General features: G+C 36.8%; 1 protein-coding gene across 1 annotated transcript; it reads left to right on the top strand.

Annotated features, from left to right (window-relative positions):
- The first annotated feature begins 811 nt into the window (after positions 1-811).
- Positions 812-21,855, top strand: LOC126594021 (protein ILITYHIA). Its single transcript, XM_050260219.1, has 59 exons — positions 812-1,051; positions 1,859-2,235; positions 2,329-2,466; positions 2,590-2,971; positions 3,460-3,606; positions 3,822-4,006; positions 4,110-4,236; positions 4,362-4,435; positions 4,519-4,595; positions 4,698-4,734; positions 4,819-4,985; positions 5,277-5,460; positions 6,056-6,133; positions 6,943-7,062; positions 7,163-7,222; positions 8,119-8,244; positions 8,340-8,430; positions 8,524-8,693; positions 9,321-9,623; positions 9,709-9,825; positions 9,923-10,024; positions 10,102-10,251; positions 10,466-10,630; positions 10,719-10,895; positions 11,025-11,147; positions 11,304-11,384; positions 11,501-11,617; positions 11,780-11,952; positions 12,384-12,461; positions 12,561-12,708; positions 12,821-12,943; positions 13,040-13,096; positions 13,177-13,287; positions 13,374-13,565; positions 13,642-13,815; positions 14,447-14,557; positions 14,654-14,723; positions 14,827-14,905; positions 15,413-15,515; positions 15,612-15,782; positions 15,874-16,110; positions 16,691-16,797; positions 16,899-16,950; positions 17,028-17,134; positions 17,223-17,282; positions 17,392-17,506; positions 17,643-17,753; positions 17,848-17,985; positions 18,067-18,189; positions 18,320-18,391; positions 18,798-18,910; positions 19,513-19,671; positions 19,945-20,041; positions 20,154-20,336; positions 20,481-20,675; positions 20,765-20,944; positions 21,027-21,159; positions 21,256-21,334; positions 21,485-21,855. Exons 1-59 carry the CDS (start codon positions 937-939, stop codon positions 21,522-21,524), a joined length of 7,881 nt encoding a protein of 2,626 aa, XP_050116176.1. The 5' UTR covers positions 812-936; the 3' UTR covers positions 21,525-21,855.
- Positions 21,856-25,588: the final 3,733 nt, after the last annotated feature.

The following is a 25,588-nucleotide window of genomic DNA, read 5'->3' as shown; positions in this document are numbered from 1 at the left end:
ATTGTTCCTTGTTTGTATCCTTCAAAAATATAACAAGACAAATGTTTGGAATTCCATTGTCTAATCATTTTAAAATGCTTTTATTGGAGGGCGTCATAATTTATTCAATATAACGATAACATACGTGCTATAATAACAACAAACTCAATATAACAGTCGCAACAAAACCTATAACAACTTTGTTAATGATATAACAAAACAAGTTTGATACAACAATAAGCAAATATACAAATCTTATAACATTATATAACAGTAAAAACAAAAACCCAAATATAGAGAAAAAAACGGTTTCGGAAACTTTGAAATGATAGAGGCTTGCAAATTGTTGCAATGTCCTTTATAGACAAAATTTCATCTCTATTTAAGTGCTTGTAGTTTTTTAGACGTTGTCCACCAGGAATGAGGATCCTCTTTGTGAGGATTATGGGGATCTTCAAATCGTGTTCGTTCATCGTACATCGTGAGACCATAAATTATTTTAAATTAAATATGAATAGTACATGACGAAAACTAATCGCATGATATATGATAAACGGATACGATTTAAGGATCTTTAAAATTCTCACAAAAAGGATCTGGAGAGGACCCTCCTGGGTCCACCGGGATTACTCTACCAATCCAAGTTTCTAGCACCAAAAACTTGAATCTGACAAACGTACAAGTGTTTCTCTATCGGGCTTGGCTGAGCCCAAGAGCCCCATTCCCTCCAAAGCCCAAACCTCCAAAAGCCCATTAACCTCTCGCACTCCCTCCGACTGTGACGACGATAGCAGGCACACAGTAGCGAAATTATAAGTATCCCATGGGCTGCTGTTATCCCCTGTTGCACTCTCTCATCACACACCTCTAAAACCCTAACGCCAACTGTGGCAACAAAACAGCTGAACCCGCATTCGCCACCGGATCCTCCATTCCGATTTACCCGCCCGCTTTCCGATGGCGACTCCCACCGAGTCTCTCCTCTCCATCGCCGGGTCGGTCTCCACCAACTCCACCAAGAAACGGGTTCGGATCTTCCGTGATGAAATTCCCGCCGTCCTCATCAACTCCGGTTAGTGATAAGTTTGGTCCCCGATTGCGATTTCACTGCAACTCCAGTTGCATTTCTGAATTTTTTTAACTCAGCGCCAACGTCCCAGCATGGATACGTTAAATTCATGATATATATATATATATATATAATGTGTGGATATATTGAAGGAAAATAGAACATTAAAACAATAAAGTCTAACATATTACGTATTGAATTTAGTATGTAGAAATTTGTAGTAAATTCGATTTTGATGAACTGTTGAAGCTAATGTAATGTTGTTAATTATCGGTATAAAGAGTACATTTGTTCGGCAATGGCTTTGGTTGCACCTTTTGGTGTTGTTAAATTTGTTTCTTGATGAAATTTACGTGTTTTTCGGTGATTGTGTCTTTGTTTTACAGAGTTAGCTAAGAAACAGATGCGGAAAACTAGCAAAGCTGTTGAATTTCTTAGAAAAATGAGGACGTTATAATGTATTAGGTGGTCATTGCATTTTGAATAACGAAGCGGAAGAAGATATTAACATTAGTTTACTTTACAGAAATGCTAAATGGAACTAAAGTTTTATTCTTTTTGTCAATTGTGGTTTTGAAAAATTAAACTTTTATTTGCTTTTCCTCCCATCTCTTTCTTTTACTGATCTCTTGTGTGACCAGTTATGCACATAATGTTTAACAATACTGGGTGGTGCGCACCTAGATAATATGGTACTGCGATTAGAGTGGGCTTTCTGAGTTTAATGCATAATCCTTTGGGGTTTTGCTATGAGCTGATCATCCAAGCACATTCTATTTCTAAAGTTACTTGCCGTTTGAAATTCTGCAGAAATTGGTACTGAGTCTGTACTGCCGCTGATAGATATAATCTTTCAAACATTGTACATTTACGATGATCGTGGGTCAAGGAATGCTGTTGATGACATCATTACAAAAGGTTTACAAGAGGTTTCCTTTATGAAAAGTTTTGCGGCAGCCCTTGTTCAGGTCATGGAAAAACAAGCGAAGCTGCAATCACATGTTGGCTGTGATCGACTTCTCCAGTGGTCATGCCTTCTATTGAGTAAGAGTAAGTTTGCCACAGTCTCAAGGAATGCATTGTGTAGAGTTGCCACAGTGCAGGCATTGTTACTCAATCTTGTCATGCAAAGATCTTTCCGTGAGCGAAGGGCTTGCAAGAAGACATTTTGTCGTTTATTTTCTCAGGTTTAGCCAGTTGAACCTTCTCTTTAAGAATAAGTGTCCTTTCCATAAATTTACATTATTATTTGCTGAATTTTTTTTTGGTTTCCTGTTCAGTCACCGGACGTCTACAAAATGTATATAGAGGAACTCAAGGATGCCCGTATCCCATACAAAGATGGTTCTGAATTGATTTGGTTGTTGTTAGAGTACACAAGTACCTCAAGCAACTCATCTTTGTTTGAACAATGCAAGGTGAGAGATTTGTTATTTCATGATCATGTACTGGAGGGGCTAACCCCATTTGTATTTATCTTTAAGTTCATATTATGTGGCTTTATGTGCCAAAGATTTTAACTCATCCTTTGCTTTTTACAGCCAACGTTTTTGGATATATATCTCAAGGCAATATTAAATGCAAGAGAAAAGCCAGCAAAGGGCCTTAGTGAAGCTTTTCATCCACTTTTTAAACATATGTCGCACGAAGATTTTCAAAATATCGTGCTTCCATCTGCTGTTAAAATGCTGAAACGCAACCCTGAGATTGTATTGGAGTCGGTTGGGATTCTGTTGAAATCAGTCAACCTTGATTTAAGCAAGTATGCTGTCGAAATTCTTTTAGTGATATTGCCGCAGGCTCGGCTTGCGGATGAAGGCAGAAGGGTTGTGGCACTGGCAGTTATACGATGTTTGAGCCAAAAGTCAAGTAATCCAGATACTTTAGAAGCAATGTTCAATGCTGTCAAATCTGTAATTGGAGGTTGGTTCCTGATTATTTTATTACTTTGGAAGTTTTTGAAATGAATGGAACCGAAAGAAAGTAGTAATAAAGAGGGGATGGATTGAGAAAGAAATTATTAACTGAAGGGAACACCATCTCGTTGTTAATGAATTTATCATTGTATCATTTTAGCTTCTTCTTTTTCTTCTGTAGGTGTATGGGTAAGGAAGGATTATTATTTTTTAATTTTTATTTATTTATTTTTAATTTGGTGGAAGTTTCTTTCACTTCTCTCTTTTCTCTCTCACTAATTAGGACAAAGAGTGGGGTTTTGAGGTAATTCCGTATCTGCCTACAATCAGTCAGATTAATATTCTAATTGGGGAAAAGCCAAGTCCCCACTATATTTCCTTTACATTTCCTCATTAGAGCACACTGTTAAGTGACTTCAAATATTCTTCATTATGGTTAAGTTGGTTTTTAAAGTCTACTTGTGTTATCTTTAATTCACATTTCCATTTAAACAGGTTCAGATGGAAGACTTACGCTTCCATATCAGAGAATTGGCATGATTAACGCACTGCAAGAACTGTGTAATGCTCCAGATGGGAAACACCTTAACAGCCTGTCACAAACATTATGCAGTTTCCTTCTATCTTGTTATAAGGATGATGGTGAGAAGTGAACTTGTGGTCTTATATTATTTTGTCTTTAAAACTATTTTCTCCTACTTTTTTTTTCTTAGCATTAAAATTTGTTTATTTTATCCTTTTTGGATTTAGATCTTCACTTAGCTTTTGAATTGAGTATCCTGTTCATTTTTGTTTATGTTTAATCTTTGTGGCCAAAGCTTTGGGTGTTTATTTCTGACCAATGTTCTTATTTCCAGGAAATGAGGAGGTGAAACTTGCAATTTTGTCAGCTCTGGGTTCATGGGCAGCAAGATCTGCAGATGCTGTTCAATCAAATTTAGTCTCGTTTTTCTCTTCTGGTATTAAGGAGAAAGAAGCTCTAAGAAGAGGGCATCTTCGTTGTCTACGAGCCATATGCAAAAATACAGATGCTGTTTTCCGGGTTAGCTAGTTGATTAAGTTGTTTTTGTCTGTGCTTTGGTTCACTTGATCTTGACCAAGCTATTTGTTCATCCTTTGCTGACATTTTAATTTTCTTACTCTAGATATCATCATTACTGGAACCTCTCATCCAACTTGTCAAAACTGGTTTTACCAAAGTAGCTCAGCGTTTGGATGGTATATATGCCTTACTATTAGTTGGGAAGATTGCTGCTGTTGACATCAAAGCAGGTATGGTTTTTATTTTGTTATTTTTCTGAGTGTTTTTTAACCAATATATTAAATTTATCTTTTATACATTCCAACACAATGCCCGTTCCATCCCTTTTCCCTTACTTTTCTCTGTTTACCCTCAGAGGAGATTGTTGTGAAGGACAAGATCTGGTATTTGATATCTCAAAATGAGCCTTCACTTGTACCAGTATCCATGGTAGTTATTCAAAGGCTCATTGGTTTTTAGAAACTATTTTTTATATTTTCATTTCCTGATATAGGGTATGTTTTGCGCCACAGGCTTCAAAATTGTCGACTGAGGATTGCATGGCATGTGTTGATCTTCTTGAAATTATGCTGGTGGAACATCTGCGGAGGTTATTATTAATTCACATTCCAATATACGACTCTCATTAGTTTCCTATGTTGAAAATTTGTTATGATCTTTATTTGGCACTTATTTTTCCTTCAACTTTCAGGGTAAAAGACTGCTTTTCAGTCAGATTACTTTCACAGGTAAATAATCAAGAGCAACCCTACTTTGGTTTCTATGGAAATAATTTTCTTTTTTGTTATTGAGTAATTATCGGTATGTTGCAGTTAATAATCTTTTTCATATGCCACCCATGCTGGGAAGTTCGAAGGATGACTTATGATGCAACCAGAAGGATAGTTTCTGCTGCTCCGCAATTGACTGAACCTCTTTTAGTTGAATTCACGAATTTCATGTCTGTAGTTGCAGAGAAACTTCATATTTCAAAGTCAAGGTACAGCTCTTTTTTTATATACACCACTTTTCCCTTTTAATTCTTCCCATTGGTGCCCGTGCAGGCAGAATAAGCTTCTTGAACCTTAACCATCATTGTTAGGTTCAATGTGTTCTTCTTATGGTTCTGTAGCTTTAGTTGGTGTTGTTAGTTCTTCCTTTCAATCGTATTTAAATATACTAATAAGAACAATTCAAGTGTTTGTGCTTTGAGGGTATTGGCTTGTACATTTAAGTACCCATCTCTGAATATAGTTTCTCATATTATGGTCCAATTTTCAATGTATTATAGTGAAACAGATAATTCGTTGGACACTCAAGTGCCATTCCTTCCGTCGGTTGAGGTTTCAGTAAAGGCTTTAATTGTCATATCATCAGTAGCTCTCCCTGCAGCTCCAAGTGCAGCTACGCGAGTTTTGTTCTGCGCTCATCATCCATACTTGGTCGGAACTGCAAAGAGAGATGCAGTTTGGAAGGTAAATCTTTCTGTTGATCTTTTGTTATTTTGAAGAAAAAAAAATGTTTTTCATTATGTTGCTTGGTTTCGCAGATTTTTCTGTTTCTCGTTTCTAATCTGAATGCGGGGCTATCTCGTATAATATATTCTTGACCCAATAATTAGACAATTGTTTCTTCTTTTTTTTTTTCAAAAATAAAAAACCTTAAAATAAAAAGACAGTAACAAATTTAAGAAGGAAGTAGGTCTTGGATGGTGAGGTACATGTCAACCAGCATTCCTGCTGAAAACATGACCATGACCATTAAGAAAACCAAGTACTTGAAGATTACTTCTCTTCCATTCCATGCAAGGCTCAGAAAATTCTTGAAACTCATTTGGGAACTGCTTTTATTAAGTTTTTGCCTATTGACAATAAGTCATGACAGTTAAGAGTTTGGTTTCCTTTCCCTCTTTGACAGTTAGGTTTCCTTTCCCCCTTTTACTGGTAAAAGATATCTGTTCATACTTCATAGAGTTGCGTGCCTTCCTATGCTAATTTTCATCCATTGTGGCATGGTGAAATTAGAATAGCATTTTTGAGCTGATTGGTTTGGTTCTATTTCTGTCTTCAGAGGCTACAAAAATGTATGCATGCATGTGGTTTTGACATCATTAGCAACATTTTGGCCGATGTGGAGAATTTGTTCAAGGTAAACCAACTAGTTCTTTTGGAGTTTTTTATTTTATTTTTTTGTCTATTTTAATTGATGTATTTAATCTTCATTCATTAGGAATCATGAGATGGATAATTTATATTTTGCTTAAATACATCCTGTATTGTTGAATGTTGATCTATGAGTCGAACTGTCTGATAAAAAGTTTAAAACTCCGTACAAACTGCAGTCAAGTAGAATGTGTTCCAAAGACGCATGAACTTAAACTATTTGCTATGTAATATTATTTGTTTATACGTGGTAATACCGTAATACCTTCTGTTTAAAGCGTAGAGAGGTCAGTAGACTGCTAGAGTACTTTTACCTTTCATTGGATGGATGCGAGGTTGCCAACCATTATAAGTCTTAGAACCATATATATGTATATACATAAAACATGCTTTTAAATTTACAATTGTCTGTTAATCGAAATGGTTTGGGATTTTGATATGGTCTCGAGGCAACCTGTGTGTTGTCCTGTACACAGTCCATTGTCTGCCTTCCTGTACTCCCAAAAGTTGGTTTCTTCTTTTCAGACTAAACTACATATCCCTAAAACTGCGACACACTACGCCGAGCAAACCAATAGGCTGGTTGAGGGTGTGTTTAGCCTAAATAGGACCGTCATCCAAGAACTTGTAGAAGTCTGTTTTGTAAAATGTTGTGTTAGATTTTTCTGAAGTATCCTTAGTCTTGTTTAGGTCGTTGGCTAAGTATGGATAGATGTTTTATTGATTCACAACATCTTGAGGTTGTATTTTTGCACTGAAGCTTGTGACTAAACCCTTAGTGGCTATCATCTGCAGGGCCTACTGGTGCCGATGTTGTTGTCCAGCACTAATCCATTTGAGCAGCAAGCAGCAGTTTCCTCGTTATCCAGTTTGATGTCCATTGCACCTGGAGAAACCTATGCGGAGTTTGAAAAGGTCAATTGCTAATATATGTCTCCGCTTTGATGGATGTTTATGTGTTTAGTCACCAAGATCATGTTAATGAATGCTTACTTGAACTCATTCTCTTTGGCAGCACCTGAAAAATCTTCCATATCGTTTTTCACATGACACACTTTCAGAAAATGATATTCGGGTAAGTTCTTCAGGCATTTATCTTGATATTCCAGCAGTTATATAATTCTTGTCATGCATTGGGTTCAGTAAGTTGTTTATTTATTTAATAAGAAACATAATCCATTTTGAAAATTTAGATGGTTTCATGTGTTTTGTATTGTAATTCTTGTTTATTCAATTTCAATGCTCAATGAGTAAATTATACAGGTTTTTCTTCTTTTTACGACTAGGAGAGATCTTCTCATGAGTTGGGCTCTGTCCATCCACACGTGAGTGTGCATGTTGAAAATATAAAAGTTCCACTTTAGTTATTGTATGACTTGCATCAATTCACCGGTACTGAATTTCATCCTTTGATTTGTCTTGGGTCAGATACGTAAACTCAGATATTGTTTTAACTTACCAATGGGATTCTCCAAGTGTTAACTTTTAAGCCACAAAACCACTCCTCTATTCCCTTCCTAGTATTATGTCGTGATCATTGAAGCTAAAACTAACCAGACTAGTGAAAATGAATTAAACAACTACTGGAACCTTTATTTTTTTGGAGCCTTCATGTTCTCATCTGTTCTAGATATCTTTCTGTTGAAGATGTCTGCAAAGATAGGGTTGTACTATTTGTATTTGCTATTAGGTTTTGTTTTGCATAATATGGTGGGCAATTATGCAGATATTGGGTTTTAGTAAAATGTCAGTAACTTAGTTATTGACCTTGCCTGATAACTGTGCTCCATTTTATGGTCTGTTTGTTAAGAGTTTTTTTTTGGTTTCTTATTCTCCATCGTCTTTTAAGTTAGTACTTTCACCAATTTTTGTACACATTTACTGTGTTACGCTTTGTAATTTATTAAAACTATGTCAATTTACTTTGTTTTGTGGTTTATTTCAAATTTGTTTCCACTTGTAATGTTTCAGATTTTTCATACCCCTGAAGGCTTGCTTTCCAGTGAGCAAGGTGTCTACATTGCAGAGTCTGTTGCTGCTAAGAACATGAAACAAGCAAAGGGCCGTTTTCGGATGTATGAGGACCTAGATGACACGGTACCAAAGAGTTTCTTTTATTTATTCATTTAGGTTTACTTTTTTTTGAAAGTAATTCTGAATTCTTATGGTCTCGCATTTGTATTTAATGACAGGATCAAGGTGGTTCTAATCATTCTGCGAAAGTTGAGCAAACCAATAGTTCTGTGGGTAGAAGGGAAACTGGGAAGTCTGCAAAGAAACCTGGTGAATTATTGTTGCATCTGTTTTTTCACTGGAAATTTTCTGTTTTTACTTTATTTATTTATTCAGTAGCGTTACAATATTTTGATTTGCCAGATAAGGGAAAGACTGCAAAGGAGGAAGCACGTGAGGTGCAACTTAGGGAGGAGGCATCCATACGCGAGAAGGTCCGAGAAATACAGAAAAATTTGTCTTCCATACTTACAGCTCTTGGGGAAATGGCAATTGCTAATCCTATTTTCGCACACAGTCAACTTCCTTCCCTGGTATGCTTCTAAGAGCCAGAGTATTTTAAATCTTTGTTAGTTTCTTAGTAGTAAAGGCTTTGTTGTTGTTGTTTGCTATTTTCAAATCTTTTAATTCACAAACAAAAACTTTTGATCATATTTTTTCACGTATGAGATTTAGACACTGTATACTGTTAAATGTTCCTAAACTTGCTTAAATTTGTATCACTAGTCACTCGGTTGCTGTGATTTATTTTTCAGTCACACTCAAAAGCAAGTTTGCTGTCAATGTTACTACTTGCATTATGTATAGTTTCTGTATGTCATAATGAATGGAAGAAGTTATATACAACTCATGTATTTGAGTTATAGTTAGTCATAGGGAAAAAGTCCTTTTGTTATATTTTTTTAAAGAATATAATTGGGCTTGCTGATTTGCCTCCATCTCAGTGGTGGATGATCTTTGGCCTTCCTTAATATTGTCAAAAGGAAACATTTTATAAAATCAGCAATTTGATGATTTATTTCTGCCTCCGTCTCTTATTCTATTGTCTATATCCTTTATTTCGTTTGCCATTTGTTATGAACTTTGTCAACATATTTCAGACCAAAATTTGTGTGTAATATAGTGTGTTAATAGGTTTTTGACCTTTTATCTAATATCAGGTTAACTATGTTGATCCATTGCTAAGGTCACCGATAGTCAGTGACGTGGCATATGAAACTGTGGTGAAACTCTCTAGATGCACTGCTCCACCTCTTTGTAATTGGGCCCTTGACATTGCTACAGCTTTGCGCTTAGTTGTGACTGAAGAAGTTCGTCTTGTATTGGATATGATTCCATCGGTTGGTGAAGGGGAAGCCAATGAAAGACCATCTTTGAGTCTATTTGAGCGAATAATTAATGGCCTTTCTGTATCTTGCAAAACGGGACCTCTTCCTGTAGATTCTTTTACCTTTGTGTTCCCTGTAAGTTTTCCTGCTTTCCTATTTTACTGATTCAAATGTGCTGTGCTTCTCTCTGGCTAATCCCTTTTGATGTTTGTGTTGTCAGATAATGGAGCGAATTCTGTTATGCTCTAAGAAGACAGGACTTCACAATGATGTTCTTCAGATTCTGTATCTGCACATGGACCCCCTGTTACCTCTTCCAAGGCTTCGAATGATTTCAGTTACTGGATTCTCCTTCGGCACAAATTCTCCTTGTCCAATATTTCCATAGTATCCTTATTTGTTGTTTTTCTCTAACTGACTTCTTCTTTTTGCAGGTTCTTTATCATGTACTTGGTGTTGTTCCAGCTTATCAAGCCTCTGTTGGACCTGCGTTGAATGAGTTGTGTTTGGGCCTGCAACCAGATGAAGTGGCAGCAGTATGTTATTTCTATTTTTTAATTTTTTTCTTTTTTGTGCGTTGATGATACTCATCCTTAATCATGCATCTCTTCAGGCTCTGTATGGTGTTTATGCAAAAGATGTTCATGTTAGAATGGCCTGCCTTAGTGCTGTCAAATGTATTCCTGCTGTTGCCAGTCGGTCTCTTCCTCAGAACGTTGAAGTCGCTACAGGCATTTGGGTTGCCTTACATGACCCAGAAAAGGTTTGGTGTACCAATTATTTTCTGAAGTGTAGTGTGTATACTTTGACTAATGGATAAGGGTCCCATCTTATGGCTGAAGTTTAAGATGGAGATTTATCTGTATTTTAGACTTAGTTTACAGTTATAAACTTTTGTCTGTCGCTAATGTATTATAGTCTATTGCCATGCAAATATGTTTCTAGTCTCATGTGTTTTCTTTATGCTTTTGTTTCAGTCCGTTGCAGAAGCAGCAGAGGATTTATGGGATCGGTATGGGCATGACTTTGGGACAGACTATTCAGGCCTTTTCAAAGCACTTTCGCATATCAATTATAATGTCCGTTTTGCTGCTGCGGAGGCATTAGCTGCTGCTTTGGATGAATGTCCCGATTCTATACAGGTTTGTCTGACTTTAACTATCAAACCTGCATTGACCTTGTTATACCCGTCTCACAAGTAGTAATGTTACAATAATTACTGTTACGCAGGAGTCTCTTTCTACTTTATTTTCTCTGTATATCCGTGATGCTGGTTTGACCGAGGAGAATGTTGATGCTGGTTGGCTGGGTCGACAAGGTGTAGCCTTGGCATTACATTCTTCTGCTGATGTACTCAGAACAAAAGACCTTCCTGTTGTTATGACATTTCTTATTTCAAGAGCACTGGTAAGATTTACATCCCTTTGTTTCGAAAGCATGAAGTGTGCCTTCAATTGGAAGGAGATTTTGTATAGTCCTTGTCAGAAAGGAGAAGCGTTGACTTTAACCACTTTGTCATTGTTTCTCAACATGCAGGCTGATCCTAATGCTGATGTTAGGGGAAGAATGATCAATGCTGGTATTATGATTATTGATAAGCATGGCAGGGATAATGTTTCCTTGCTATTTCCCATCTTTGAGAACTACTTGAACAAAAAGGTTTTTCTCCCTCCCTAACTAGTGATGGTTGGAAAATTATTGGAGCTTTTAATTCAGGTCATATCTGTTTTTGTGTTAAACGGCTGGAACTGTTGTTTCAATGCCAAGCTACCGCATGAACCTCATAATTTATCTGACATAATAATTTTACTTTAGGCATCAGATGAAGAGAAATATGATTTGGTACGTGAGGGGGTTGTTATTTTCACTGGAGCTTTGGCAAAACATTTGGCAAAGGTGCTGTTATTACTGTTTGCTTTTTAAATTTCATCTCCTCCCTTCCTTTTTCTTTAGTGAGATAGCAATAGCTTTCCGGAATTCACAGTTTAGTGTTTGTCTGTACTCTGGAACAGGATGATCCAAAAGTTCATGTTGTTGTCGAGAAGTTGTTGGATGTGCTAAACACTCCGTCAGAAGCTGTTCAACGGGCTGTATCTGCATGCTTGTCTCCACTAATGCAATCAAAGCAAGTATGACATGTCACACGTCTCAAGTGTAGCTACAATAATTTTCCTCTTTGATCAAGTTTTGTTTTTTTCCCATCAAGAAATTGTCTTATGACATTGTTTATGTTGATAGATACAATATTGACATTAAGAGGAAAGCTAATCCTATTCTTTTCTCTGTACAAGGATGATGGACCAGCTCTTGTCTCGAGGCTTTTGGATAAACTGATGAAGAGTGACAAATATGGGGAACGCCGTGGAGCTGCTTTCGGGCTTGCTGGAGTGGTCAAGGGATTCGGTATTTCTTGCTTGAAGAAATATGGGATTGTAGCTCGACTACAAGAAGGACTTGTAGATAGGTTGGATTTCTAACCCTGGTTTAAGAATTTGACCGGAATTTCTGTATATGTTGTAGGCAATTATATTTTGTGAGATTTATATAGTGATGTTTCTAAACACAAGAATTCCAGAAAATACAGGTCAGGACTGATTAGTCATTGAATGATTGATCAGCGTGTTGTTGCCCTACTCTTAAGCTAGTATATTCTGTGGGGACAAATAATTGTTGATTCTGAGGTTGTGGAGTTTTCTTTCCTCTTCTCATTGGTTATGAATCTTATGAATCTTATGTTGCAACTTCTAGAATAGAAGGGTCTTGCGATGCGAGTCATTTATTGTTGCAAGATCGCTTGATCACTCTACGCTTCTGTTTCTTATCCATTTTATTGTTGCTATTTTATTCCTTTTTGGGGATGCAGCTGTTCATTTTTGTATTTCCTTTCCATTACAGGAATTCAGCAAAATGTCGTGAAGGAGCTTTACTCGGATTTGAGTGTCTCTGTGAATCACTCGGAAGACTATTTGAGCCGTAAGTGATGGGTTATGTACAAAGAAGTTCTCTCTATATGGACTTAATATTCACCTGAACTCTCACTCTAACTGTCCTCCTATCATCTTTTTGATGCAGGTATGTAATTAAAATGTTGCCCCTACTGTTGGTTTCATTCTCTGATCAAGTTGTTGCAGTTCGTGAAGGTGCCGAGTGTGCAGCTCGTGCAATGATGTCTCAACTTAGTGCTCAAGGAGTTAAACTGGTTCTTCCATCTCTTTTGAAGGTAATTAACTTATACCTTACCCATTTATTTATAAACTTGTTTGGAAGTTCCTTAATCATCAAGTTTGCATTTTAGTCTCTGACATTGATGTATGAATCCATTATTTTGATAGGGTCTTGAAGATAAAGCTTGGCGAACAAAGCAAAGTAGTGTCCAACTGCTTGGGGCTATGGCCTATTGTGCTCCTCAACAGCTGTCTCAGTGTCTCCCTAAGATTGTTCCAAAATTGACTGAGGTTTGTCTTTATATGGACACGAGTTTATGTAGCACTTTTAAAATATGCATGTTGTTGTCTTATGCTTTATTCTTCACCTTTTTATTGCACTTGCAGGTTTTAACAGATACACATCCTAAAGTCCAGTCAGCGGGACAAACGGCACTTCAACAGGTTTTTAAACATTGCAATGAGTTACCTATTTATATCTTATAATCATTGTTAATGTTTTTTTGTTTTTGTTCTATTCTTAGGTTGGGAGTGTAATAAAGAATCCTGAAATAGCTTCCCTTGTTCCTACTCTTCTACTGGGTCTTTCAGATCCAAATGACCATACAAAGTACTCTCTTGATGTTCTCTTACAGGTAAGGATTTGAATGGTGGACTCAGTTATTTTATTATAAGTTTGTTTCCTTCATTTATTTATTTGAATGTTTTGGTTTTTTTGCAGACCACTTTTATTAATACAATTGATGCTCCCTCACTGGCACTGTTGGTGCCAATAGTACATAGAGGGCTACGGGAAAGGAGTGCTGAAACTAAAAAGAAAGCAGCACAAATAGTTGGCAATATGTGTTCATTAGTTACAGAACCTAAGGATATGATTCCATATATTGACTTACTTCTTCCTGAAGTGAAAAAGGTACCATTTTTTAAGAGTGGTATGTTTGACTCTTCTATATAACTGTTTTCTAAGTACTTGTATGCCCCAAAACTAGGTCCTTGTGGATCCAATTCCAGAAGTTCGGTCAGTTGCAGCAAGGGCCCTTGGATCCCTTATAAGGGGAATGGGCGAAGATCATTTCCCAGATCTCGTTCCATGGTTGTTTGATACACTTAAATCAGATAATAGTAATGTTGAGCGCTCTGGAGCAGCTCAAGGGTTGAGCGAGGTCAGTTTTACTCTTTAAAATAAGAAACTATTTATTTATTTATTTGCCTGAGCACTTTTAAACTTCTATTGCACCTCATATTAATTGTTAATTTGTAATGGAAATTGAATTGCATGCTTGAAAAGCTGGGAACATGGTCATATGCATATCTGGTAACTTAAATGTATCTTTTTGTATATTGAAAGTAGGAGTTTTCTTTTCCATTACTTGGTAACTTAAATATACATTGATTTCCTTTCACTCAATTCCCACTAAGTTTAGATCAGCTTTCATTGATAATGTTAATAATTACAAGCCAATTATTTATGCTGTGAATTATAATGTCATAACTTTTTAGGCCATTTATTTCATCCATCGTATGCTTTTTTTTATTGGTTAATTAAATGATTCTCGACCCATTTTACTTTCAAGGTATTTAGTGAAATATCCTTATTGAAACTGAAATAAAAAAAATAGGTCGGGGAAAGAGTATATATATACTTGTGTAAGATGGAAAACATGTAATCCATAGTGTCAATATGATGGGCATTTGACAATGATGCTTCTTTATGCAGGCATGTATTTATTCTTTCCCTATATACCTGCTATAATTATTTCCTTGCTTTGCTAAGAGACAGTTGATCCAATCCAGGTATTAGCTGCACTTGGAACTGAGTACTTTGAGCTTGCACTTCCTGATATTATCCGAAACTGTTCTCATCAAAAAGCATCTGTCCGTGATGGATATTTGACATTATTTAAGGTGAAGACAGTATGTTTAAACATTTGAACCACTACTGCAAGTATTTGTTTTACCTGCTCTGTTTAATGGTCGCTTTTGTTTGGAAATTGGTTGTAGTATTTACCAAGGTCATTGGGCGTTCAATTCCAGAACTATTTACAGCAGGTGCTGCCTGCTATTTTAGATGGTAAGTACAGTTTGTGGATGGTAGTCTGTAAAATATGATATCATGTACCACTATAGGACTTTGGTGCACTATTTAAACTTAATGGGAGCTTATACTCTTACAGGTCTTGCTGATGAAAATGAGTCTGTACGTGAGGCAGCTCTAGGTGCAGGGCATATTCTGGTTGAGCATTATGCAACAACGTAAGCACTGCCTTGGTTGATCATTGTGATGTCTCTCGAATGAATTGTTTGTTGGAGTGTCTTGGATATTTGTTCTAGTGTAGAAAATTTATTGAATAACAAGGTAAACGTGGTCCATTGGACCTATATGCTACAGGACGGGAGGTAGCTCTATCTAGTCCAGTGAACCCCTAATCCTGGTGAAGGTGGGGTTCAATCTTGTGGTTCTTGGACAGTGCCATGGGTTTTACCACTTAAGGCTACTTTGCTCTTTCCGAAATACCAATTTGTGCTCAATTAATTATCTATGTTTCCAGGTGGAATGTTGTGCAGCTTTGAATATCTTTACCATTTTGGGAATAATTGGATTATAAGTGGTCGTTCATATTGCATTCTGGGCTGGGCTACTCATGCTTGAGTGGGATGTTTCATATTATGGGATGCTAACCAAACATATATGATGTTTTCATAATGGTTTCCATCTGATGGGTTTTCATTTTGTTTTTGCTGTTTTCCTTTTACTTCCAGGTCTTTACCTTTGCTCCTTCCGGTTGTTGAAGATGGTATCTTTAATGATAGTTGGCGGATTCGGCAAAGCTCTGTGGAATTATTGGGTGATCTCTTATTTAAGGTAATTAACTCTTCACCCTGTTTCCTGTTTTGTTTTTTTTGTTGTTGTTGGGAGTTTCTAAGTCTTGGGTTGCTGAGATAATCTCTGCAAATACAGGTTGCTGGAACTTCTGGGAAAGCTTTACTTGAGGGTGGCAGTGATGATGAAGGTGCTAGCACTGAAGCACAGGGTCGGGCTATCATTGAGGTTCTGGGAAGGGAAAAGCGGGATGAAGTTCTTGCTGCATTATATATGGTTCGAACAGATGTCAGCTTATCAGTTCGTCAGGTAGGGAGAGTATTTATTTGGCACGTGTTCAATCTTTTGTTTTATTTTCAGAGCATACTTAATTTCTAAGTCAAAATTTAACTTATTTCAGGCTGCGCTGCATGTGTGGAAAACTATTGTGGCAAATACTCCGAAGACTCTAAAGGAAATAATGCCAGTTTTAATGAATACTCTAATTGCCTCTCTTGCTTCATCGTCCTCTGAAAGGCGGCAGGTTGCTGGGCGATCACTGGGTGAGCTTGTCAGGAAACTTGGTGAAAGAGTACTTCCATGGATCATCCCAATTTTATCCCAAGGGTTAAAGGATTCTGACGTTGGCAGAAGACAAGTGAGAGTTCTATTTATTTTGCTTGTTATGACACTGCATGTTATTTCCTTAGCACTCTCATATTATCGTTTGGTCTCATCGCTAAAAAGTGGTTTGTTTTGGAATTGAACATGGTTGTCTTTTTGTGGTTGTCTAAGCACATAAATATATGTGGGGGTTGCCTGGTATCGGCAATTTTTTGGAATATATGGCTGGAACGCAACAAAAGGATTTTTGAAGACTATACTGGAGTGGGGGCAGAAGTACTTTGGGGGAGTAAAATATTGGGCATCTTTTTGGGCTTCGGTTACTAAAGAGTTTAATAATTGCTCTCTATCTCAAATACTGTGGGATTTGTTAGCAGCAGTTAAGTGAGCTAGGTCTAGAATTGGCTACTGTAGCCAAATCCTATTGGGATTTTCCTTTCTAATTTGTTGGTGGACTTCTTATCCACTTCTGTGTTTTTCACTATTCTTTAATAAAATTGTTTCTTCTCAAAAAAAAAAAGCACATAAATACTAAAGCATCATTTGGGTTATTGCTCAGCCAGTGCACCACTGATTACTATGCCAATACATTTCTAATGCATTTGTGATATCAGGGAGTATGCATTGGTCTGAGTGAAGTAATGGCAAGTGCTGGCAAAAATCAGTTGTTGAGTTTCATGGATGAACTCATACCGACCATTCGAACTGCTCTTTCGGATAGGTTTTGTTTTCTCTTTTATGAAATTTATGAATTTCCAAACCTTTATCTTGAATTCTTTTTGTTTCCTTCAAAATATGGCCTTACATTTTATTTGTTAACAGCATGCCCGAGGTTCGTGAGGCTGCTGGGTTAGCATTCAACACTCTCTACAAGGTTCGTTGTCTATTTTAATATATTTAATCTTAAGGTGGTCATCTTTGTAAAACGTTATAATATGAGTCACAATGTAGAGTGCTGGAATGCAAGCAATCGATGAAATTGTTCCCACTCTTTTGCATGCTTTGGAGGATGATGAAACTTCTGATACTGCTCTTGATGGCCTCAAACAAATCTTAAGGTGAAATACCCACTTACATTTTATGCCTCTCATTCGCCCTCTCTTACTCCTACTTTTCCTGTGCTAAGTTGCTGCATTTCTGTTTTAGCGTCAGGATTTCTGCTGTTTTGCCCCACATCTTACCCAAGCTGGTCCACCTGCCACTTACGTATGTATTTTTTTTTCTCAAAATTGCTGTGTATATTTCTTCATTGATCTTTGAAATAATAATGTCCTTGTCGGTGCTTCTTGTTGACTGAAATTTTTGACATATCCAGTGCGTTTAATGCACATGCTCTTGGAGCGGTAGCTGAGGTGGCTGGACCTGGTCTTAACTCTCATCTTGGTACTGTTCTTCCTGCTTTACTTTCTGCAATGAGTGCTGATGAGAAGGTATGCTGTTGCAATTTGCAATCTTCTGGCTTGTTTAAGAACATATTTCTTTTCTGTTTTTTTCTTTTCGCAATCACTGTCTGGATGTTTAAACAATCAGGTTGAATTTGAAATATTGTTCTTTTTGAAATTCTAGGAAGTTCAAAAGTTGGCAAAGGAGGCTGCTGAGACTGTGGTCTTAGTCATAGATGAGGAAGGTGTTGAATCTCTTTTATCTGAGCTTGTTCGAGCTGTCAGTGATAGTCAGGTATTAAGTTGTTTTACGAACAATGTAATTGAATGCTTTGGTCCTGTTTATAACTTTATATCCCCATCTCACTCTATTGTATTCATGGTTTCAGGCTTCAATTAGAAGAAGTTCTTCGTATCTTATTGGCTATTTCTTCAAAAGCAGTAAATTATATTTGGTTGATGAAGCTCCAAACGTGATATCTACCCTGATTGTGTTGCTCAGTGATTCAGATTCTGCTACTGTGGCGGTATGTACTACAAGTCTTTCAGGTTCTGTTATTGTATTGGCTCCAAGTACATAACATTGTATGTTACCTTTTGTTCAACAGGCTTCTTGGGAAGCTTTGTCAAGAGTTGTAAGTTCAGTTCCCAAGGAGGTACTTCCGTCATATATTAAATTAGTACGAGATGCTGTATCTACTTCCCGGGATAAGGAGCGTAGAAAGAAGAAGGTGGGCAATAGTTGAGATTGTTAAGTATTGCAGATGCTTTTGTTCAAAATAACTTCCGTATGTTGTGTATTCTAGATGCTTCCGGTGAATGGCATATTAACTGGAACATGTTATGTTTGTGACCTTGCAGGGAGGACCAATTCTCATTCCTGGGTTTTGTTTACCAAAAGCACTTCAACCTTTGCTTCCAATATTTATCCAAGTATGCTAGCTATTATTTTTCCTGGATGCTCAATTCAAATGAAAGGCAGTAAAATTACTCTCTTGTTGTACGTTTATTCATTCTTTTAGTTAACAACCAATAGTACATCATTATAGCTACCATGTAGTGGTTTGGAAATGCACTCATTCCTATGTTTACGTTCATAAGAAAAAGAAAGAATCCTTTTAGAAACTGCTTCATGGGTTTTGGTCCCTTGGCTGTTGCTTTATGAACTTCTCTTCTGCTTTGCTTGTTTTGTCTTCTTTTGTTCTAATAAAGTTGTGTTTCTATTGTACCTCAAAAGAAAAAGAAGCTTTTACGTCATTATAGCTAGTGTGTTGTCCAATACGTGCTCTCATTGCTTTTTGGGCATTAGATTTTAAACTATAACCTGTACTGCCTTTAGGGTTTGACAAGTGGATCTGCTGAACTAAGAGAGCAAGCTGCTCTAGGTCTCGGTGAACTTATCGAAGTGACTAGCGAACAGGCACTGAAAGAGTTTGTCATCCCAATTACAGGGTATGTATCATTAAAGAATGGTAGATGAACTTTGTTTCCTAAATTTGATGTCTCATTTTTGACCTCATTGATGTCATTGTGAAAGTCATGTTGCCTTTTACTTTAAAACTTGTCATTGGATTGACGTCTTGATTAATGTAATGATTTTGTTTGCATATTACTCAAGTTTTGTAGAGGCTGTAGTAATGAATCATCTGCTTATATTTATAGTTTATTTTTTTTCTTTATCTAATCATTGGGATCCTCAGCAATCAAACTCATTGTACTTTTTCTTTGTATGAAAGAATACTGAGGAAATAGTCTGTGTGAGGCGAACTCTTGAAAATATTCAGTCTTTATGGTATTACAAGCTTCGTATATTGAATTCAGTTCTGTTCAATTAACATTGATTGGCTTTCATATCCCCCTCCCCTTAGTGTATATTAGTGTAGATTCATATCGCATGTACTAAAGTAAAACATTGTTTGGTTTTCATGACCCGGGCCACTATTGTTCTGTAACTGAACCTGATATATGCTGGATGCTAACTTTACATAAAACCCCAGTTCCTCATGTCTGTTTTTCCGAAAATCTGACTGGCTACTATTGGATTGTAATTGCAGGCCTCTTATCCGGATAATAGGTGATCGGTTCCCTTGGCAGGTGAAGAGTGCGATTTTGTCTACCTTGACAATCATGATAAGAAAGGGTGGAATGGCATTGAAACCTTTTCTTCCTCAGCTTCAAACAACATTTGTAAAGTGTCTACAGGATAGCACAAGGTTGGCTTATAGTACAATCTTTTAGTAATGTTTTGCTCATGTATGCTTTTTGGTTCACGGGTCCTCGATTTGTAGTTATTTTGTCCTTTCAATGGTGCTTGTATTAGTAGTGATATCTCAGCTAATGTCCCTGGTGTGAAAATAGCTATAATCATAATGATTTCAATTCAACCGCTTGTGTTTTAAATTTTCATATAATTCCACAGTTGGGGCACTAGTAGTTCAGCTTGTTTCCTCCATATATTCTGCTCATTAGATACTTTTCAAGTGCAGAATCGTTCGTTCAAGTGCTGCCCTTGCACTCGGAAAGCTTAGTGCTCTCAGTACCCGGGTTGACCCTTTAGTTGGAGACCTCCTTTCCAGTTTGCAGGTAATTGTAAGTTAGGATCTTCGTCGTGCACTTAAATTTAATTGTTAGTTAGGATCTTTCATGCACTTAAATTTCAAAACTCGATTGAACATATCTCTCTTTTCACTGTCAGGCTCCGGATAGTGGGGTTCGGGAGGCATGTTTGTCTGCTCTCGAAGGTGTCGTAAAGCATGCTGGAAAAAGTGTGAGCAGTGCTGTTAGAACTCGTCTCTACTCGCACCTTAAGGACTTGATTCATCATGATGATGACCAGGTTCGGATATCTGCTGCAAGCATTTTGGGCATCACATCCCAGGTATGTCATGGATAATTCTGGATTAGCAATTACGGATTCTAGAAGTATTTTTCACTTAATCATGAAGTTCAAGATCCTGGATCTGCTCTTTTTTTTAAATGGTTTTCTTTATTGTTAACCTAACTATTCTCTAATAATTTTCAGTACCTAGAAGATGATCAACTGACGGAGCTGCTTCAGGAACTCTCTGATTTGCCATCATCTCTTAGCTTGTCTGCCAGGCATGGCTCCGTACTCACAATATCATCCATGCTCAGGCACAACCCTTCCACTATTTGTTTGTCTCCAGAGTTTCCGTCTATCTTGGGCCGGCTTAAAGACGCCTTGACTGATGAGAAGGTATTTAATCCTCATAGTTGCATTTTAATTTATTTATTTTTTATAATTAATTTATGCTTTGCAAAGTGGTGACATTCTTTTCTAAACAGTTCCCCCTGCGTGAAACATCGACCAAGGCATTTGGGAGACTTCTGATTCACAAGCTCCGAAGTGATCCTTCTAATAAATCACTCCATTTGGAAATAATATCGTCCTTGGTGTCAGCTTTGCGCGATGATTCTAGTGAAGTTAGAAGAAAGGCATTATCTGCTATAAAACGAGGTTCCAAGGTATGTGCTTTGTGCTTTTGGAATTGCATTAAGGAACCGTACATATAATTAAGGACTTTATGCACGGCAATCTGTATTACAGGAAAATGCTTCAGTTATTTTGGCTCATATCAATATTATTGGACCGGCTCTTGCTGAATGCTTGAAAGATGGAAGTACTCCCGTGAGACTTGCAGCTGAAAGATGTGCTCTGCATGCTTTCCAATTGTCAAAGGGTACTTTTTTTCTTCTCCACTGTTTTACTGCTATTGTTACAGTGTTTCTGCAAGAAGATTTCAGCTGTAAGAGCGTTTCGGTTTCACATTTTCCAGGTCCTGAAAATATTCAAGCTGCACAAAAATTCATCACAGGCTTGGATGCCAGAAGAATGTCGAAGCTTCCCGAAAATAGGTATATATAGATACAAAAGAAAATAATATACGGTGATGGATTTTACCAGTGCTTGATATATAACAAAAGACATGTTAGTTTACCATGATCGTTTCCCTGCTCTGGTTTTGGTCACTGGTTTGAAATGCTTGTTACGTCTTGGAATTGCAGCGATGATAGTGAAGATGGTGAGGACGCGGCAAGTGGCTGAAAAATCGTTTCTTTCCAAGGCCGATGTTTTGTTTTCCTAAGAGTAGAGAGGTATAGAAAATCCATATGTTTGGGATGCCTGCAGAAGTTTTCATGGCACCTTTCGATCACAGAACCGCGGATGTACTGAGATATCACAACCACAGAGGCCAATTTACCCAATTTTCGTTTGCTGGGTTGTTTCAAGTTCAAAGTAAGTGTTAATTGGATACAATCAAGGATCTTGTATACAACGAGAGCGATGCGCTTCGGCTTGCCCTTATTTTGTAAGCTACATTTTGCAAGTTCATACGTGATCTCTCAACAAATTTTATGCCACTCCTTTTTCATTACCTCATCAACTTCAGCCACTGGAATCGCTCAATTGACCATGGCAAATGTTGGCGAGCATGGGTTTATTCTTTTTTCTCCCCTTGATCGGAGAGGGTATGAGTTCGCAGCAGAAGAATTTTTCCGACGACTATTTCTCGCTATGTCGTCGCTATAGGCCCCTTGGTGGAGTTTAGGGTGAGAACTATACTTAGTCGCAGTTGATCTCTCCGTCTAATTATATCCTCCCTCGAATTTATTAATTTGTCGCTAAAAGTAGTCCCGCTGTAGGATATGACAAACAAATTGCAAAATCTGAAAATTCTGTGAGAAAATGTTGAGTCAAAGGGGAATAAAACCTTGGAATTATGATGTTTGCTCTCTAAACCAATGGCATGTACGAAGTGAAATTTTGCTTGAAGACATAATTTAGTTCTAGCATCTTGTAGGCTAGGGTTTGGTGATGGACGGTCACAAGGGATTCAAGCCAAGTGAGACGACATACATTGCAAAATGATAGAAATAAAAGATTAGAAATGCACTTCATGACCGTTATATAGGTTATAAAGGTAATCAGCATAATTAAACATGTAGAACGTCTAAAAGCAAATTAGTATTGCAGCAAGGCTCATAAAATGGCATTTGTCCATGCTATATATGTCGTCGAACCAAACTAGTAATGAAAAGCAGGCTCATTTTAAGAAAAGAAAACTAGAAACTACTCACTCAATTACACACACACACACACACACACACACACACATATATATATATATATATATATATATATATATATATATGGGGACAAATCATTGACATCACATTTTTTACTTTGTTAGGCATCGGAGATATACTTTTTTACATTATGAGCTAAAGACTCTTCATTATATATTTTCACAATTTGGTCCACAGATCGAGTATGGAACTAAGTAATCTACTATTAGCAGAAAACAATCACAGTTAAACCAAACCGCCATCTAAAAATCGAGCAATTGCATTTTTCAACTTTCAAAATGTGCTTCTTACAAAAATATATGAATTACCTATCTGGATCTAATACTATGATTGTCACCTCCCAATAGCCATGAAATCCATATGTGATAGACACGCATAAACAAGTTAGTGTTTCAAAATGTTACTTGGCTAGAAAGCGCGTTTATTTTAGACACATATTGTTATGAGGACTATATTATTCTAAACCTACCAAATTGAGTGCTAATCTAAACCCTAATTGAAAACAATAAGTGGTATCTATTTGGGGTGTGCGGCAAGATATGAACATCATGATCAAGATGGGGAAGAAATTAGAAAAAAACGAAAAACTTGGTAAAAAGATAGCAGGGGAGGATGAATGAAGAAAAAAAGAGTCAAAGGACAAGTGAGCAAATTAATGAAAAACAATGAATGAGATAGGTGAGGGTAGAAAATCTCAATTAAAAGGATTTTAGAATTTTATTTTCAATAAAAATTATTTGAATAAAGAAAATTAATTGGACTAAATAGACTGCATCTCAACTATTAAAAATAGACTCATTTAATGGTTTAAAACTTGTGTCAAATCTTGTGTTTTTTTTAATTGTGCTACGGATTCGCCTCCTTTATTAGTTGCCATTGCCCCCAATTGTAACATATATCATATATACTAAAACTCAAACCCCCTGGTCACTGTGGATGACCAGTGTGTCGACCGTTTTACCCCTCCATTTTTTCTCTGTTTTGGTGTTCTCTTCAGTTTTTCGCACAGTAAAAACCCTATTTTGCCCATTCTGGACAGGTGTTGGTCATCGGAGTCGATTGGTCCACCTACTTTTCTTCTTCTTTTCTCCCTTTTGTTTTCAGAATGGTGGACAGGTGTTGGTCATCGGAGTCAGCTGGTCTACCTACTTTTCTTCTTCTTTTCTCCCTTTCGTCTTCAGATTTTTCATTGTTGTTTTCTCTCCTTCTCCCGCTCTTGCCAATCGCTTTCTTTCGTTTTTGAATCTTTCCCGGTTTTCGTTTTAAGCCAGCCACTGCTTCTTCTTTGTGTCTAGCAGCGTGGTGTTAGTTTGTTGGGAAAAAACACTACCGGTGGTTTGCGCTCTTTCGGTTGTTTGGTTGGGTTCGAAGGTTTTTCTATCTGTAAAGGGTGGATTCTCCTGGTTAGTTGTTTGCCTTTCTCATATTAGGTATTTCTTTTTGTTCCTTACCGTTTTTCATTTTTGTGGATGGGTTTCCTGTTTGCAACTGTGTTTTGGAAATTTGGGGGTTTTGCTACCATCTTGGGTTTTTGGGTATGGTTCTTCGTTCTGGTTGAGTCTGGAATTTTTCTTTTTTTTTTTTTGTTTGGTTTCGTCCCAAACTAATTTTTAGTTGTTTGGTGCTTTTGTGTGCAGGTTTGCAAGCCGTGTTTGTTATTGGTGAGTGTTTTCCTTTCGTCCCTTCAAGGGTTTTGGAGAGATGAGTTTTGGTTTTTCCTGTGGTGTAAGAATTGTGTTATGCTGTATTTTGTTTGTGTTTAATGCTTTCATGTTTTCTTTGATTTAATTTGAAGGAAATTTGTGTTATTTCCAAGTTATGTAAAAACAAAAACTGAGTGATTGAAAAATGTAAAGATCGATTGACAGGCAAGAAAATGAAGTTAAATTTTGATTATCCAAAAATGAACCTGCAGAAAATTAAAAAAATTTGACAGTGAATTTGTTTTAATAGTTGAACACACTTTAATGGGTGATTGCAAAAATTTCAGATTGTGGACTCGATTGTGCCGGTGATGCATGACCATTGTTCTCTTCTTTTTGCCACAACAGAGTGCAAGTTAATCTCATGTAGCCAATAACGGTGTTGGCATTTTGTGCTGAGATTGATTAATGTCTTGATTTCTTACCCATTGTTGAATCATTTTGAAACACAAAATGATTAACTTCTCTCAACGTGTAGTGTGTGTTATTATTAATACATTTTACAGGTTCTTTGAATGTGACATTAAAGTGTATTTCGTTTTAGGTGATGTCGCTGTTTTCGTTTGTTTTACTTTTTTGGTTCTTCAGTTTGTTGTTTTGATCTTAGGTTAATATGCTTATACAAATGCTAAGCAATGGATGTAATAGATTGGATTAGGTAAACATTTTTGTGATGGTAATCATTCAGAAGTGATAAGGCAGTTAATAGATCAATAAGCTGTTTGAATAGGAGATGAAAATGTGCCTGTCGTGTTTGGCTGGAGATTACAAAAGGGATTGGATTTTGAGAAAAAATTAATGTTTCCTAAAATTTGTTTATAATTTTTGGGAAAAAATCAGAGCACCAATTGGAGTATGTGTTGAAACTGTTTTTTATCCGTTTTTCTAATGAGCGTGGTTTCATCTGCTAGGTTAATTATGTATGATTTTTTATTCCAGTTGATGATGTTTGTCTTTTTGCACTGTTACAGATTTTGCACAGATTCTTCGTTCATAATTTGTATCTCTTAATTCAGTTGTGTTTAGCTAAGTATGAACATAAATTATGTGTAGTTGGAAAAGTATTGGTGGAGCTAAAAAAAATTTGATGGATTTTGCAGCATGTTTAATAGCAGTTAAAAATGTGTTTTCTTTTAGTTGATGACATAGTTTTTCATTTATTTAATTCTTTTGGTTGTTTTCTTTGCTGTTGTAACCTCAGGGTAAAATGTTTATACAGATAGTTAATGACAGACTTACTAGATTGGATTATAAGCGTTTGGATCATGGTTAATCTTGACAGTTAATTTTACAATGTGATAACTGCTACAATCAAATG

The sequence above is a fragment of the Malus sylvestris genome, chromosome 12, assembly GCF_916048215.2.
Source record: "Malus sylvestris chromosome 12, drMalSylv7.2, whole genome shotgun sequence".
Taxonomy (NCBI): domain Eukaryota; kingdom Viridiplantae; phylum Streptophyta; class Magnoliopsida; order Rosales; family Rosaceae; genus Malus; species Malus sylvestris.
The sequence above is the reverse complement of the archived record's forward strand: the minus strand, read 5'-3'. Positions and strand labels throughout refer to the sequence as shown.